Source organism: Suncus etruscus, chromosome 15 (assembly GCF_024139225.1).
Source record: "Suncus etruscus isolate mSunEtr1 chromosome 15, mSunEtr1.pri.cur, whole genome shotgun sequence".
In the NCBI taxonomy this organism is placed as follows: domain Eukaryota; kingdom Metazoa; phylum Chordata; class Mammalia; order Eulipotyphla; family Soricidae; genus Suncus; species Suncus etruscus.
Genome location: NC_064862.1, coordinates 4,633,126 through 4,651,185, shown reverse-complemented (window position 1 = coordinate 4,651,185; position 18,060 = coordinate 4,633,126). Strand labels below are relative to the sequence as shown.

At 38.0% G+C, this 18,060-nt stretch overlaps 1 protein-coding gene across 1 annotated transcript in view; it reads left to right on the top strand.

Annotated features, from left to right (window-relative positions):
• The window catches only part of MAP3K5 (mitogen-activated protein kinase kinase kinase 5), a 233,126-nt gene that overhangs the window by 193,294 nt on the left and 21,772 nt on the right, over positions 1 to 18,060 (top strand). Inside the window, exons 20-24 of the mRNA XM_049788000.1 lie at positions 2,243 to 2,420; positions 3,316 to 3,336; positions 7,996 to 8,173; positions 8,769 to 8,937; positions 12,932 to 13,117. Coding sequence (XP_049643957.1) covers positions 2,243 to 2,420; positions 3,316 to 3,336; positions 7,996 to 8,173; positions 8,769 to 8,937; positions 12,932 to 13,117 — 732 coding nt within the window. The remainder of the gene's footprint in view (positions 1 to 2,242; positions 2,421 to 3,315; positions 3,337 to 7,995; positions 8,174 to 8,768; positions 8,938 to 12,931; positions 13,118 to 18,060) is intronic.

Sequence of the window (18,060 nt, the reverse complement as noted above, 5' to 3'; positions counted from 1 at the left end):
AAGAAAGCTCATGGGTGTTATTCTCCAGGTCATTCAGACAGTTTTTTGGTGTTTTATTTATTTATTTATTTATTCATTTATTTGATTTTTGGGTCACACCCAGCAGCACTCAGGGGTTACTCCTGGCTTTATGCTCAGAAATTGCTCCTGGCAGTCTCAGGGGATCATATGGGATCCCGGGATTCGAACCATCGACTTTCTGTACGCAAGGCAAACGGCTTACTTCCATGCTATCTCTCTGGCCCCTGGTGTTTTATTTTTAATGATAATTAGTTAGTCCTTTCCTTACTGGCAACTATGTATCTAGCAGGGATCCCTTTGTGAATGCCTACGTAGGATGCATTACTTGACTTTTGTACAATCTTGATTTAAGCCTGTGTACTGCTGATAGAAGAATTAGCACTATAATCAAGTTGAAAGAGCAATATGAACCACTAAAAGCCTTTTTTTTTTTTTTTGGCAAGGTGGGGGCACATCTAGCCATGCTCAGGGTGTGAGCATGACTCTGAATTCATGAATTACTCCTAGTAGTACTTAGGGTATCTTATGGAATGCCAGGGTTCAAACCTGGAATGCTGTATACAAGGCAAATGCGTAATGCCCGTGTGCTATTGTTCCAGCCCCAAGACCTATTTTTCTAGATTTAAATGGATATCCTACTATTCTTGACCACTCTTCAAGCTTTCACCAAATATAATATTCACTCAGAAATGTTTCACTATTACTCACCTATGCCATGATTATTATACAAAGTATTCTAGGTGCCATAGTATAGACTCAGGCACTCATTTAGTGTCACATATTCACACTATTCCATGACTTTGGGCCAATTCTATAACCTCCTAAGACCTCTTTCCTCATCTTTAACAGGTATAAAAATAGTACAGGAGCAGAGAACAAGAGAACAAGAAAGTAAGGTTGCCATGTACATGCCAACTCAGGTTCAATGTCCAGCACACTATCTGATCCTTGAGTCTCCCCAAAGGTGATTCTTGAGCACAAAGAAAGGAGTCAGCCCTGAGCACTGCCATGTATGGCCTCAAAATCAAAATCAATAACTATTGAAAAAAGAAGAAAGTATAGAAATAGTCCAGCAGATAAGACTCTGGCCTTGCATGTAGCCAACCAGGTTTGATCCCTGCCACCTCATGTGATCTGTTGAGTCCTGCCAAGAGTGATTCCTGTGTACAAAGCCAGAAATCAGTCCTAAAACAGCCAGATGTATTCCCAAGACAACGAAAGTATACTCTAATAATATTTTGAGGAATGTGAGATAGGTATAAAGCTTAGAACAGTGACACATGGCAGAGGTTCTACAGTTATAAAAAGTTTGTAGATTATTAAAATTTATATAATTTTATTTATCACAAATTTATGTAAACTTTAATAAGAAGAATCTTAGTAAAATTTTTCTGTACTAAATACATAAATAAATTATAGAAAACTTAGATAGCAATGACAAGAAAATTCTGATTTTTATCAAAAATACTGTTCAATTTTGGATTAAGAGCAAAGGACATTTGCTTTACACATGACCAAATGCTGGGTTCAATCCCTAGCATCCCATAAAGTCTTCTGGGTCTACCAGGAGTGATTTCTGAGCACAAAGCCAGGAGTAACCCCTGAGTGCCACCAGGTATGCCCCCAAAACAAACAAAAAGAATATTGTTCAATTTTAAAGTGTTTTAAATTCCTCAATATTGTTGATTTGAGATTGAGAAAATAACCACAAATTATGACACTGGGGAAAGAACAAAGGCTTTAAGCCAAGTTAATTTGGCTTCCAACTTCAGATCTCCCTTTTCATAATCATGTCCCCTGATTCGTCTGAGTCTATTTTCTTCATAGGGGCAATACTTAAGTAACTAGATTGTTGGGAGGAGTCAGTGATATATATTAGTGAAAAAAGTAAGACATAACTCATCTGTGTAAGCAGCCCAGTGATATCAACTGAAAATATCTTTTTTTTTAGTAAAGTCATGCTTGAGTTCTCTTTGAAAAATTATCATTTGATATTCTGTTCTACTGTATCTTAAACTAATAATCCTTCCTATATTACTGATCAAATTATAAACCACTCTGAAAACTTTGTATAACCTTTGAAAATACATTCTATTTCTCTTTGGCAAAAACAATGAGTCTGTGTATTATAGAATCTTACTATATCTAGAATTCAGTTACAGAACTTGTTCTGCTCATGCACTATTATAATGACTCAAAAGTCAATTTGTAACTGTCTTAGGTGGGGATGTTTAAAGTCCACCCAGAGATCCCAGAGTCCATGTCAGCAGAGGCCAAGGCATTCATATTGAAATGTTTTGAACCAGACCCTGACAAGAGAACCTGTGCTAATGACTTACTTATTGATGAATTCTTAAAAGTGTCCAGCAAAAAGAAAAAGACACAGCCTAAGCTTTCAGGTATGTGACCGTACTGAAAAGAATGAGTCAGATTCACTATTCTAAGCTTAAGACTGAAGATTTTGGGGCCGGAGAGATAGCATGGAGGTAAGGCATTTGCCTTTCATGCAGGAGGTCATCGGTTCGAATCCCGGCGCCCCATATGGTCCCCTGTGCCTGCCAGGAGCAATTTCTGAGCCTGGAGCCAGGAATAACCCCTGAGCACTGCCAGGTGTGACCCAAAAACCAAAAAAAAAAAAGAAAAAAAAAAAAAAGACTGAAGATTTTTCCAGAAGTTAATCTTTTATAGGTATCACTGGAATTCAGTATATATATTATTAGCAATGTGATCTGAGATGTTTAGTTTCAGTACAAGAAATCTATCAGTTTCACAAATGTTAGGAAATTGTGCACAATAATCTTTCATCACACAGTAACTACTGTTTTAGCACATACAGCGTTTAGAATTGCTGGTACAAAAGTCAAAATATAAAAGTGCTGATATGTAACTTTTATATGTAGATCATAAGATACCACTAATGAAATTAAGCTCAAGACGTTAACAGGACAATTTATCAATAATAACATTCTAAATAATGACTTTTAATTTTTGGATATTCTTGGATAATATCTTTCTGAATAATTATCATTGCACCAAAAAGAGAAAAAGAATTTTCAGTTATAAAGGGCAGTATTAAAATATATTTTTTCTTGTAGTCATTTATCTTAACTCTTTAAGATTTAAACAGTAAAACCAAGTAAATGGTGCATTTTATGTAGCACTTTTTGTGTTTTAATGGGCAGATTGAATATTTGGAAAGGAAATTGATCCCATTCAAGCTTTCACTTTTTGTTGATTCTCAGTTTAACAACAAACCCAATATGTGTGTGCTTATGTTGCTGTTTTCTTTCACAGTTCTTTCAGCTGGATCAAATGGTGAGTTTATTTTTATTTTGCCCATTGAACTAAAGCCTGGTATATCATGTGATAAGCTCTATGTTGTCCGTCAGATTTCTTCATCCTTCATTACTTGCTTGCATGTAGGCCTCTGATACCAAAAGATACAATAGTCACAACCCTGACTGAGCTTATTTCTTCAGAAACTTTTCTTTCGTGTTAAATTGTTCTTTCCTAAATGCAGGATTTTAGGTACATTTTGAAATCTTACAATGACATTGGTACGTATTTTCTTATGTTGGAGTCCATTGATGACCATCTAAAAGATTAAATGCCAGACACTTCCTGTGTCTTTTGGGGGTTATGGGTTCACTCTGGTTTAATTTGTCAAGAGTAATTGTGACTCTTATGTGCTACTGCTAAACTTCCTAATTAGGAAAATCAATTGCTATACATGAAATTAAAATTGAAATTGGAGAGATAGAACAGAAGGTAATGCGCTTGCCTTGCACATGGCCAACCTATCTGTGTTCAATCTTGAGCATTCCATATGGTCTCCTAAACACCATCAGGAACCTTTTTTTTTTTTTTTTTTTTTTTTTTTTTTTTTTTTTTGGTTTTTGGGCCACACCCGGTAACGCTCAGGGGTTACTCCTGGCTATGTGCTCAGAAGTTGCTCCTGGCTTGGGGGACCATATGGGACACCGGGGGATCGAACCGCGGTCCGTCCAAGGCTAGTGCAGGCAAGGCAGGCACCTTACCTTCAGCGCCACCGCCCGGCCCAGGAACCTTTTTTAAATTTTATTATCATCATCATCATCATCATCATCATCATCATCATCATTATTATTATTGGTTTTTGGGTCACACCTGGCAACGCTCAGGGGCTATTCCTGGCTCTACGCTCAGAAATCGCTCCTGGCAGGGTCAGGGGACCATATAGGATGCCAAGATTTGAACCACCGTCCTTCTGCATGCAAGGCAAACGCCCTACCTCCATGCTATCTCTCCAGCCTTCACCAGGAATCTTTTTTCTGAGTTCAGAGCCAGGAGTAAACCCTGAGCACTGCTGCATGTGACTCCAGTACAACCCGAAAAAGATTTTGCATCTTCCTCAGTCTAAGTTTGTTTGTTTGTTTGTTTGTTGAGCTTGCTAATCATCCTTAGGGCTGGGAACAGGCAATTACGTGTTCTTCAGATACTCCAGATCAGCCATCTGAATGGAGCCTTGTTATTTGGGCTTCTTGATTAGAATCTACAATCTCTTCAGGGTTTACTTCACTTCTTAGAGTCAGAGCTACAAAGGAAGAAAAGCCTCCTTCTCTGTTTTGCTTTTACATTGGTAGGGTGGCCTCTGGCAAGCCATCATGACCTTCTCCTAAAGTTATCCCTTGAGTGCTCCACAGTTTTGAGTGCTCCACAGTTTTCTGACTGGTCTGCTTTAGATGTCATAAAAATGGACACTGGCATAAGAACCACTTAAAAGTCAAGTTCTGAGCCACTGTCTATGTGCTCAGCAACCATTTGATGATTTCATTTAGTCTTCTGTGCTGGTAACAGTACCCACTTCACATATTTACTTCTAGAACAAAATAAAAACATACACTGAAAGAGCTTGGAGCCATGCCCAGAAGCTCAATCCATGGGATGATTTTATTCCTTCTACGTGGTTGATTTGTGTTGCAAAATTCCCATCATGCACATATTTGAATTATGGAACTCAACTAGATAGCCTTAGCAGGATGCATAAAAAGAGATAAGTCAATAGTTCTTCCCATAAATCTTCTGTAGAAACATGCCTAAAGATAAGGAGATTGATGCGTCAGTCTGCTGAATTATGCATAAGTTGTGTTTCCCAAGGCCTTCTCCTCCTCCAGAGTCTAGCTAGTTCAAGAGCAGCTTGGATTTTGCTCTAGTTTTAGCATCTAACTTGCTTAAGATATTATAAAGTCATAATATTTGAAAGAATTAATGGGGCCGGGTGGTGGCGCTGAAGGTAAGGTGCCTGCCTTGCCTGCGCTAGCCTAGGATGGACCGCGGTTCGATCCCCCGGCGTCCCATATGGTCCCCCAAGAAGCCAGGAGCAACTTCTGAGTGCATAGCCAGGAGTAACCCCTGAGCGTCACAGGGTGTGGCCCAAAAAAAAAAAAAAAAGAATTAAGATGAAGAACATTGTAATCTGAAATAGGTTCACTTGTTAACTAAATTGATATTGAATGTAATCTACATCTGTTATCATATGCTTAATAGGCTTAGCTAGGAAAGTGTTTCTTAACTTTTTTTCATTATGTCCTCTTCCTGAACTTGTTTCCTTCTCCAACTACTGCTTAGTCCTGGAAGCTCATGCTATGGTTCTTCATTTATATAGTTTTATGTAGTTAGCACCTGTATTTTCACCTTAGACATCCTGGTGACTCCATGGGGGCCATATTTCCCCCACTGAGAAATGCTAGCATATAGTTCCTACTGGGAGAGAAACTATTGTAAAGATTAGATTGGTCACATAGATGAGATGCTTGGACATATTTCATAAGGTAGTCATTATATTTTTTCTTGCTATTCTGCTCTTTTTTTAAAAAAACTACTTTAATTGAGGTTCTATGTTTTACAATTAGTGATGATTTCCCACGTAAATAATTCCAATACCACACCCATCACCACAGACACACACACAGATACACATGCAGACACACACACACACACACACACACACACACACACACACACACACATCTTGCCCAGAGCTTTGTTTGGAATTGTAGACCTGCCTTATGGTTCCCATCCTATTCCATAAGGACACTCTTATTCCTTCTAACTCTAAATTTTGCCTAGACCTGCTGAGCTCTCTGATGTCTTATATTACAGTGACCCTACTTTTTCCTCTAGCCTGAGACATTGGCATGGGCATAGAAAAATGAATAACCACCTAATGGTTTAGTTGTTTGAATTCTCTGCTAAAGGGATATCATCATATAGATGATGTACACTTCCTTCTCTGTATAGAAGAGCAAAGTAGATGTGCTAATATAATGAGCAGCTAAATTCCATATAAGATAGCGAACTCTGTGTTTCCTATTCATGAAAATTGTTATCTTACCTGACCTAACTCTCCTAGATAAATACAGGTTCCAGGCATGTTATAGGCCTTTTATTTTCCTTGACATGTGTATAGGTCATATGCCTGTATCTGGCATATGATAGGCCCTTAAGTTCTTTCCACAGGGCCTCTACTTCATTGATTGTACTCAGCTTCCTTTATAAAGGAAATGAAAGGTGGTGTGGTGATATTTGTCCGTTAGAGACCTTGATTGGTCTGATCTTGGACTGCTCTGTTATCATCATACACAGGCCTATAAAACTAAGCAATTCTCTCTAACTTGATAAATATTGTATATTCAATATGTGCTCTAGAAGTGAACTAGGCCCCAAGTTTATAAAAATTATAAAAAACATAGTATCCAACTTTAAGGAGATGTTTTCTTACAGGTGTGTCACACACAAGAAAAAAGTCAATTAGACTATCTAGTATAAGTCAGTTGGTACAAAGGGGTCACAAACAGAGAAAGTGTTTGAAGTTGGTCTAAGAAAATTGTTTCCATCAGTGCGGTGGAATCTGATGAACAAGAATGAACATGAGTTAAACAGGTGGATTGGAATGTATTTCCATCACGAAAGTATAAATTTAATTTCCTTAGAACCTAAGTTTTCTTAGTGTCCTTTCTGTCTCTTCTTACTCTGGAGAAAATGCTCATTTTCCCATAGAAGATCAACAATCACTACTTGATTACTGGAATTCATACCCGCCTTGACTTTTTCAGCTTCCATGTCCTCAGGCATTCCTCATTTTTATACACATGCTCTTGTGTTTTTTGTGTTTTTAGGTAATTACTGATTGCCTCATTAGTTAACCTCCAAGCTTTTATTCTCCCCATCACAGCTTTTGGTCTTAAAGTACAACATCTCTAAAGTCTTCTCCACCTTTTTATTCAGCAATCTTATGTCTACTCTAGATTGAATCTAATAGCAGGGGTTTGTTCATTGATTACTGAATCTGCTACTTTGATCCATATGCCAAATCCAAGAAATAATTCTTAGTTTATTCCACTATCAGTGATTTTAACTTGTTCTATTTTGTCTTAACCCTCTCCTCTGTGGGAAGAAAGTTTAAAAATTGTTCATCTCAGCCTTTATTTTACACCTATGAAAATAGAGACTGTAAATGATCTTCCTAAAGTCCAATAATTGTCCATAACATGAAGACTAAGCACCCTGGGTCTTCTGTGATTTGTACTATTTCTGTTGTTTCATTTACTGAGCTCTTCCCTGCATGGGTTCTGTTGAGCATTCAACAATCCATTCAGCTTAGCTTGGCTACTCATCTGAACAAAATATTTGGAAAATGGCAAAATGGTGTTTTAGTAGGTGTTTTGTGATGTGTACAATTTTTTTTTGTTTTTTTTTTTTTGTTGTTTTTTTTGGTTTTTGGGCCACACCCGGTGACGCTCAGGGGTTACTCCTGGCTATGCGCTCAGAAGTCGCTCCTGGCTTGGGGGACCATATGGGATGCCGGGGGATCGAACCGCGGTCCGTCCTAGGCTAGCGCAGGTAAGGCAGGCACCTTACCTTTAGCGCCACCGCCCGGCCCCGATGTGTACATTTTTAAAACATTGATTCTCTTTTCTGTACCCTGCCAAGCAGAGTATCTCAGGAGCATTTCCTTGCCAGTACCTGTTCTAGTAGAAGATACAAGCAGCAGCAGTGAGTATGGCTCTGTTTCCCCTGACACGGAGCTCAAAGTGGACCCTTTCTCCTTCAAAACAAGAGCCAAGTCCTGTGGAGAAAAAGATGTCAAAGGAATACGGACACTCTTTTTGGGGTAAACACCAGAGTTATTTGGATTAACAGAAGTAGTTAAGGGATACCTGCCACCGCATCCAGGTAAAAAATATACATAAGATTTGAATCCCTCAAAACTTACAGTCTGCTGAAGACCAGAAGCCTTACCAATAACGTAAGCAGTTAATTAGTGAATAATTAGTGCTGTGTTCTTATAATAATGTAAGCTAGTAAAAAAAATTGTTTTTAAGAAAATCGTAAGGAAAAAGATAATACATTTATTGTACTGTATTTTATGCCTGCAGTGAGTTAGCATCATCCTCTCACAGAAAAATCAGGCATATACATGAACCATACAGGTTAGATTGTGTTGTTCAGGGTCAAGTAGATGTTGTATATCATTTTATAAAATAAATTGATATTTGAGACTGGAGAGATAGTACTGTGTGAGAATGAGTGCCTTGCATGCTGCCAAACCAGATTCAATCCCAAGCACCTGATAAGGCTTTGCAGTACTATTAGAAGAAGTTCTTGAGTGCAGAGCCAGGAATAAACCCTGAGCAACACTGGGTGTGACCCAAAAATAAAAGTTTTGAAATCTTAAATTGATATTTGTTGCATGTGAATTCTTACAGCATTCCAGATGAGAATTTTGAAGATCATAGTGCTCCACCTTCCCCTGAAGAAAAAGATTCTGGATTCTTTATGCTGAGGAAGGACAGTGAACGACGGGCCACCCTCCATAGGATTCTGACAGAAGACCAAGACAAGGTCGTGAGAAACCTAATGGAATCTTTGGTACAGGTAAAGCCTCTCACAGAGTTGACATTTTAATATTGTAACAACTTGGAGAAAGTGTTACAGGCAACACAGAAACATGAAGAAGCTATAAGACTCATGGTGATAAAAACAAACCTATCAAAAACATAGCTGTAATATAAACATATACTAACTATACCATAAAAACAGTACTTTAATGGACCAGATATTGTTCATAGAATTAGTTACTTTTCATAATAATTTCTCTATATGAATAGATTTTTTGAGTGAATTTGCACAGAGGATATGTGCATCTAGCCAATTTAGTGCAACCCTAAATGATGGCTTTGGTACCACATTTTCTGGCGTATAAGATGACCTGGCGTATAATACGACCCCCAAATTTTACAGTTAAAAGATAGGTTTAGGCCTATATTCGCTGTATAAGACAGAACGTTCCTGTGCTGCAACTGTATGTACCACAGTGAGCCAATCACAATAAGCAAAGGTTCAAAGGTTATACTATACTGTAATAGACTTCCTCTTTGATTCTGGCCAATCTGAGCAGGCTTTTGACAGTATAGATTCAGGTACAGAACATTGTCTAATTTGCATGCATCAAAAGCCAGCTTGGATTGGCTGAGTCTGAGAGGCGGTCCAAGCAGCCTGGCAGTGATTGGTGCAGAACATCGTCTAATTTGCATGCATCAAAAGCCTGCTTGGATTGATTGAGAGAGGTGGTCCGAACAGCCTTGTAGTGATTGGTGCAGGATCATGTTGGAAAATTCGTTTCGTGGCAATATCCAGATGATTTTCGTTTAGTGGCATATCAAAGTGTTTTTCGGGATATACTCGGCATGTAAGATGACCCTCGATTTTCAGTTGACTTTTTTTTCATTTCAAAAGTCGTCTTATATGACAGAAAATATGGTACTTGGACACAGATAATATGGCCTGTGCTTATTAACTCCCAAACTGTTGACCTCCCTGGTGACAAGTGCTGAGAAAAACATAAACCAATGGAAGGGAAGCTTGAAAAGCAGGTGTTGGAGTTGAAAAGAACTAAACTATTAACTAGGGGAAATGAAGAGTTCTCCATATCCAGTAGGGTGCCTCTTTTTTTGTTTGTTTATTGGTTTAGTTTTTTTGTTTTGGGGCCACACACGGTAATGTTCAGGGGTTAGGCTCAGAAATTGCTCCTGGCGAGGGGGACCATATGGTACACTGGGAATCAAACCCAGCTCCATCCTGGATTGGCCACATGCAAGGCAAATACCCTACCTCTGTGCTAGCGCTAGGGCCCTTAAGGTGCCTGTTTTGATTAGAAATGTGTAGAATGGAGGCTGGGAAAATGTACGCCCACCCAGTGATTGCCGACTGTGAGTGTTGCCTGTGCATGTTTTTCCACTGTCCTGTCTCCAAAACCTCTTGGGAGTGGGCCGAAAAGGGCCCAGAAAAATAGCTCTCCCAGAGGCTCCAGAAGAGCATGACCGCTCCGTTTGCAGCCACGCACTCTTTCTAACCAATGAACCCCACCACAACACTCAGAAAAAAATCACACTACAAGCGTGACAATGGGGAAACCTCGCAGGCAAATACCATGCACAGAAAATGAAGATAAAAGCTCGGATGACTTAAAAAATCCCAACCACCTGATTAACCTCTCGGATAAGGAACTTAAAATAGCAATATGGAAGATGTTTGAAGAACTCAAAGAAAGCATAGATCGATCTGAACAGAACACAAAGACAGAAATCAGAAAACTCCAAACTGAAATAACATCTGAAAAACATGGTAGCTGATGGCCTCACCAGCAGGGTAACGGCAGCTGAGGACAGAATCAGCGTGCTGGAAGATGAGATGCAGAAAAACTCAACACAGCAGAAGAAATTGGAAAAGAACCTAAGACAAATGATCAGGCAATGGAAAAAGTACTCAAGGAATGCGAACAGATGAAAATAGAAGTCTTTGATAAACTCAACAGAAACAACATAAGAATCATTGGAGTCCCAGAGTCCCAGGTAGGAGATCTCCAGGAAGAATCAACTGTCAAAGACATCATCAAAGAGATACTCCCAGAGTTAAAGACTACATGCAATCAAATCCTGCATGCTCAAAGAGTACCAGCTAAAGAAAATGTGGTACATATACACAATGAAATATTATGCAGCCGTCAGGAGAGATGAAGTCATGAAATTTTCCTATACATGGATGTACATGGAGTCTATCATACCTAGTGAAATAAGTCAGAGGGAGAAAGAGAGAGAGAGACGCAGAATAGTCTCACTCATCTATGGGTTTTAAGAAAAAAAATCATCTTTGCAACAATCTTCAGAGACAATGAGAGGAGGGCTGGAACTTCCAGCTCACTTCATGAAGCTCACCACAGAGAGCTTTCATCTTCATTTTCTGTGCATGGTGTTTGCCTGCGAGGTTTCCCCATTGTCACGCTTGTAGTGTGGTTTTTCTTGCATGTTGTGGTGGGGTTCATTGGTTAGAAAGGCCACCTTCTAAAGCTGAATTAGACTTACCTAATAACTAAAGTGCTCATTTATTTAAAGCACACTAGGAGAGCATATGAAGACAGGAATTAGAACAGAAATACAACGCTATATGGAGATGAAATACTCTAATACAGTATTTATCAACATTTTTCAATCATGGCCTCTCCAAGTTCATTTCCATCTTGTAACCCTCTACCAATTTGCCCCTTCATCTCATGCTATTACCCATTCCCCCATTTATACTATTTTTTTACCTGCTGTCCTCTTGGAATATGATGCTATATGACACCTAGAATGAAAAACACTGCCCTGTACAGAAAGCACTTCCCTGAGTAGATTGTTTACCTCTGTCAGACAGTGACATACAAAAACCCAGAAGCAACTTATATTATTTTCTATATTGAAAGCAAAGGCAGTGTCGAAAACAAACAAAATAAAAGTTTGCTCTTTAAACTTCTGGCAATCACGAACAGAGGTTTCACTAAGATAAGATTCCAAATTTTGAATAGCTCTCATTTTTCTGCTTGAACATATTTTTATGTTATGATATTTCCTGGAATCTTTACTTTGGGTATAATTTAGCTCATCATAAGAAAAGAAACAAAGTCTGTAATTGTTCCCAATCTTATTTTAAAATAGTCCCTTAATGACAGCTTTCAAGCTTTTCAATATCATCTTTTCTCATTAAAAACATAAACGGGAGAGGGAGCTTCCAAAGGACTTACTGGTACATTTCTCTTTAATTTTTAATAGTCCTATAAATTGTTATTTTCACAACCCAATTGAGGAATTAAGTTTTAATGATACAGTAACAAAATGTATAACATGAGATAGAAATAAGCATAATAAAAATCCTGTTGTTTCATAAAGTTCAATGAGGATAAACAATATCAACTATGTTTTCTTAAGGAAAACAATGGAAGCAATATTCTTTCCTCAAAGTAAAAAATCATTTATCTTGACAGGAAATTTAAGTATTAATTTTTAATATGTAAAATGGCCACTTGGTTTAGTATTCTAACTAATTGCCTCATTGGAGGGTACAGAATAGCTCTAGGATGGACATGAGTTTGAAGTTAGTCCCATTTTGTTTTTAGGTACAAATTATGAGAGTCCAAAGTCTGAAAGATCACAATCCTGGGGCCAGAAAAATAAGTTTAGTGAATAGGACCCTTGCCTTGCTCATGGCCAACCTGAGTTCAATCCTCAACACCACATTTGGTCCCTGTGCTCTGCTAGGTTCTGCTCTGAATGCAGAGCCAGGAGTCACTGGCCCAATAAATATCCAGAAATTCTTTTAGAGACTTAAAATATATAATTCATTGATCAAGATAAAATAAGCTTCTAAGGTCCTTCTCTTCCACTCCCCCTTTTTCCCTTAGATAACTTCAGTTCTCTGGTCAGAAGCTGTGGGTTTGTATTCTGTGCCCTTGTCTTACCTATGTTTGTAGTAGGGGTCTCTGTCTTGACTTTGTATGTTCAAGGTAAAAGTATTTAGCACAGATCAATTCATAGGTTGTTGGTTTTATTTACAGGGTGCTGAAGAGCCGAAACTAAAATGGGAGCACATCACAACCCTCATCGCAAGCCTCAGAGAATTTGTGAGATCTACTGACAGAAAAATCATAGCTACGACACTGTCAAAACTGAAGCTAGAGCTCGACTTTGACAGCCATGGCATTAGTCAGGTCCAGGTGGTGCTCTTTGGTTTTCAGGATGCTGTAAGTATTCTATTTAGCCAATGCTTTCCCATTAAGTCCATCAAAAATTTGTCAGAAAAATATAGGACAAAACATAAGTCTTTCTATATAGTATTTTTGGATAATTTAGATAATACTTGTTCATTTTGGATGTGTGCACATTGCTTGTGTTCCTATGTGTCAGACTTGTCATTTTGTGTATTTCCATTCACTCAGGTTAGATACATACAAAAGAAAACACCATGTAAAATAGCAAAACCCACACACATCTCCTGTGGCTGAACTTGAGTCTGAAACTATGTTAGGAATCGCTATTGATTTTGATGACTTGAGCAACAGAACACAAGTTAGTCAGCACTTTCTAGTTCTGTGTGGGAATCGCCACCTACTGGCCTTTGAGAAAATTGCAACATTAGGTTAGAATGTTCACTACTGAATTAAAACTTTTTTTATTCTCTCCAGTTTCAGTCTGGTTTTAAGAACATTTTAAATATGGTTACTTACTACGTAAGTAAACTAAGGAAGTATACTTATGTGTACATGGCATCACTAAATTACTACTACTCCACATGATTTCAAAAGACATTGCTCACAATGCTTGTCTCTTACACTACTTTGCTATATAAACAAAGTAGAAGCCAGTCATCAAAAAGCCTGCCTCAAAACCTAAAACCTTGAATGAGTTTTATCTGTGCAATGTAGTACCACAAAACAGGTCACCCCTCCAGAAGACCCTTACAAGGTATGTCCATTGGAAAGAGTTAGCCAGTGCCTTGCATGTGAATGTGGAAGCATTTTGCACAATCTTACTAAAATTATCATGATTAAATCATTCCTAATGTATTTGTTACTCTATCTGGGAGATTTTAATAGTGACTCTTAGTAAATAATTCTTGATTTAAAACAATGATGAATTATAATTGTTCATCAGTCACTAATGCCCTCTGAATCTCTCTATAAGCCATTTAGTCTTTGTACTGTATTGTTAAAGACAGTTAACCTGACTTCATTGATATTAGAGTACAAGAAGGCAACTTTTGAAATCATTCACCTTGGGAATAAGATGTAGACTCTGTAACCTCCCATAATGACTGTAGAGAACTATATTGAAAATATTTAATGAAAAAAAAAGAAAATATTTAATGAGCACAAAAAAACAGTGGTACACAGATAGTCATCAGATCACAAAATAGTATGAGAAAAGTGGAGCCAGAGCAGTAATACAGTGCATAGGGATCTTGCCTTTTATGTAACCGTCCCTTGTTTGATCCCAACACCACATGACCAAATAAGAAAAAAAATGAAAGTATGCTCAAATAAACAAGAAAACTACAATCAGCCATGACAATACTAAAGAGTATGGCAAGTAAAATTTTAAAAAATTTAGTAGAAGATCTTAACAGCAGAGTCTCAAATGAGGGAAAAATTGGTAAGATCTAAGATCTTACCTCCAGAAATAAGAAAACCTCCAGAAAATAAGATAGAGAAAAGTCTGAAGATAAATGAGCAGCATACAGGGACCTGAGATGAGTTTAAAAGGAACAATATAAGAACCAAGTTTCTGAGGAATGAGAAGGCAAATTTGAAGAATAAGTAGTTAAAGAAAGCTTAGATAAGAATTTCCCAAAATTGAGGAGGAGCACAGATCCAAGAGAACCAAGGGTCCCATTGTATTTAAACTCTCTTAAGACTTATTATAGTCAGATTGTCAAAAAGACAGAAAATAATATAAAATCAACAAGATTGACCCAAAGCAATAACACAGCAGCAGAGCATTTGCCTTGCTCATGGCCGACCCAGGACAAACCCAGGTTTGATTCCTAGCATCCCATAAGGTCCCCAGAGCCTGCCAGGAGCGATTACTGATCGCCATTGGGTGTGGCCAAACCCCCCCCCCCAAATAACAAGACTAAAGAAGGAATTCACAAAAAACTCACCAAAAAAAAAAATCACAGTATATCTATCAAACAAGACTCTACAGACCAGAGGAAACTGATAGAATACAAATTTTAAAAACTCAGTGAAGTGAATACCTCACCAAGAATACTTTATCCAGTTTATTATTCATACTTTAAGAAATGATGGGGCTGAAGAGATAGCATGGAGGTAAGGCGTTTGCCTCTCATGCAGAAGGTCAAATCCCGACATCCCGTATGGTCCCCTGAGCGCTGCCAGGTGTGACCCAAAAATCGAAGAAAAAAAAAAAAGAAATGATATAAAGCTTTCTTGAAAAGCAACAACTTGGTGTAGTTTAGGGGGCTGGAGCAATAGTATAGTAGATAATATACTTACATTATTTGCAGCCAACCTAGGTTCAGTCCTTGGCATCCTCTTTGGTCCCGCAAGCCCACAAGAGGAATCCCTGAGCAAGCCAGGAGTAAACCTTTAGCACTACCAAGTGTGGCCCCAAAAATCAAAATAGTAGAAAAATCAATAGCTTGGGAGTTCATAGCCTTGAAATCAAATCAATTTTGCAAGAAGTATTAAAGGATCTCCTTTACAAGATAAAACTCACAAACTCATATAACATACAAAACAATGACAATAAATCCTTGTGTTAGTAGCCTAAATTCACCTTTCAAAAGGCAAAGGATGGATCAGAAAACAACCCAAATTTCTGCTGCCTACAAGAGACACAGATCAACAATCAGGGTAAAACAGGCTCAAAGTCAAAGGCAGGAAAACAGTCTGACAGGTAAACAAATTCCATAAAAATGCTGGGGTGGCCATATTTCAAATTGAAGATAATTTTACTTTAAATTTATAAAGGCTGTAAGGAAAGGTGAAAACTCAAACATTTGGAAACTAAAAAGTAAATAAAAGTGTTTTTTAAAAGATACATTAAAATAATTTGAATAAAGTAAAGATGCATTGCAAGGAAGCAGCAAATAGCCAAAGAACATAACTGGAGAATTGGTCTATGGAACTGACCTTATGGGGTGTTGTAGCTGCTTATGGAGGGGACTTGGGGAAATTAGGAGAGGGAGATGAACGGCAATGTGGTAGTGAGTGTGGTGCTTGAGCAATGTATATGTGAAACTCTCCCTAACAGTATTGTAAATAATGGTTTTAATCCTGCATTCAGTTGGACTTTTTCTTATGATTTTTTTGGGGAGAGGGAATATCACCAACACTAGATGTCAAAAACTGACTTTCCTAGAGCTGCTTTTCTTCCTCTTCTCATTCTTCCTTCTCCCTCCCTCTCTCCTCTCCTTCTCTCGTTTTTCTTGCTCTCCTCATTTCACTTTCTCTCTCTGACTCTCTCTCCCCTTTTATGCCCTCTCCTTTTTAAATTCATTCTGAAAGGATTTCCTTCAAGTACACCTACTAGTAAGTTAGTTCAGTTTCTTCAGAGTAAGTACTGTTATAAATTCTAAATTAACTAACTTCTTTTTTTTTTTTTTTTTGGTTTTTGGTTTTTGGGCTACACCCGGTGGTGCTCAGGGGTTACTCCTGCTCAGAAATAGCTCCTGGCAGGCACGGGGGACCATATGGGACACCGGGATTCAAACCAATCACCTTTGGTCCTGGATCGGCTGTTTGCAAGGCAAATGCCGCTGTGCTATCTCTTCGGGCCCTAAATTAAGTAATTTGGGAACTTCACCCTGGCGTGTTGTAACTAGATCGCCTTTTCTGTATTATCTAACCAAGGTTCATTTGGAAAGTGATCCCCATGTTAACTGGTGATTATTGGAGTTTGCTCAAATTTAAATATCTTCTCTTAGCTGTATGCGAAAGTTACTTTCAAAGGTTATATATACATATATAACTTAGTTTAAGAGAATAATATTTGCCTTTTAAAAGAAAAGAAATATAAGTGGAATTTGGTACCTTGACCACTCACATTTATGGAGACAGAAAGTTGGACTGTGATTGTTATAGTGATAGAGAGCAGGGCAATGAGGATTTTGTTTAAGAGTGTAGAAGTTTGATATTGCAAGATGAAAAGAGTTCTGGAGATGGAAGTAGTAATGCTAGTACAGTGTGAATGTAGTTAATGCCACTGAACTAATTGTACACTTAAAATAGTTAAGATGATAAATTTTGTAACTATCATTTTAAAAGAAAATGTATATACATATTTCAGTATTTATGTAATATATATGTGAAATATTGGTAGTCACTAAAATAGTGAATTTTTAAGAATTTAGAATTAAATTAAAGAATTTGAAGGAAAACAGCTTTTCTGAAATAGTTTTGCAAATGATTCCTCTGTTTACAAAGGAATGAATGTCTATGTGAAAGAAAAGAAGGCAAAGGTTGTGGCACATCGGTAAGCTACACACAAATGCTAGCTTTCCACTTTTCCCTGCTTTAGCTCACCAGGGAATATTGAAGCACCTGTGTTAAAAGAGAAGGGACATAACATTTAAGAAAAATGTTTATTTTAAACCCTCTTGTATTTTTTCCCTCCTTGTAACACCTGGAAGCTCCGTTCTGAATCCTAAAGAACCAGCTTTTTTTTTTTTTAACTTAATTGCCTTTAATTTAAGAACTTAGGCCATTTGCTTACATAGCAATCACTAGGCTTTCTTTTCACAGTGACAGTATTTTGTTTCTCTGTGACATAAAGGAATTACCAGTGAGGGTAAATAATAATTTTTTTGATTTTGGGTCACACCTAGCAGCACTCAGGGGTTACTCCTGGCTCTACACTCAGAAATTGCTCCTGACAGGCACAGGGGACCATATGGGATGCCAGGATTTGAACCATCATCCTTCTGCATGCAAGGCAAAAACCCTACCTCCATGCTATCTCTGCAGCCCCTAAATATTTTTTTAAACTTTATTTATTTATTTACTGAATAATTTATTGTTGGGCCACACCCATTGGTACTCAGGGGTCACTCTTGGCTCTGCACTCAGAAATTACCCCTGGCAGGCTGGGGACCATATGAGATGCCGGGAATCAAACCGGGTCCCTCCCAGGTCAGCCGCATGCAAGGTAAACACCCTACCGCTGT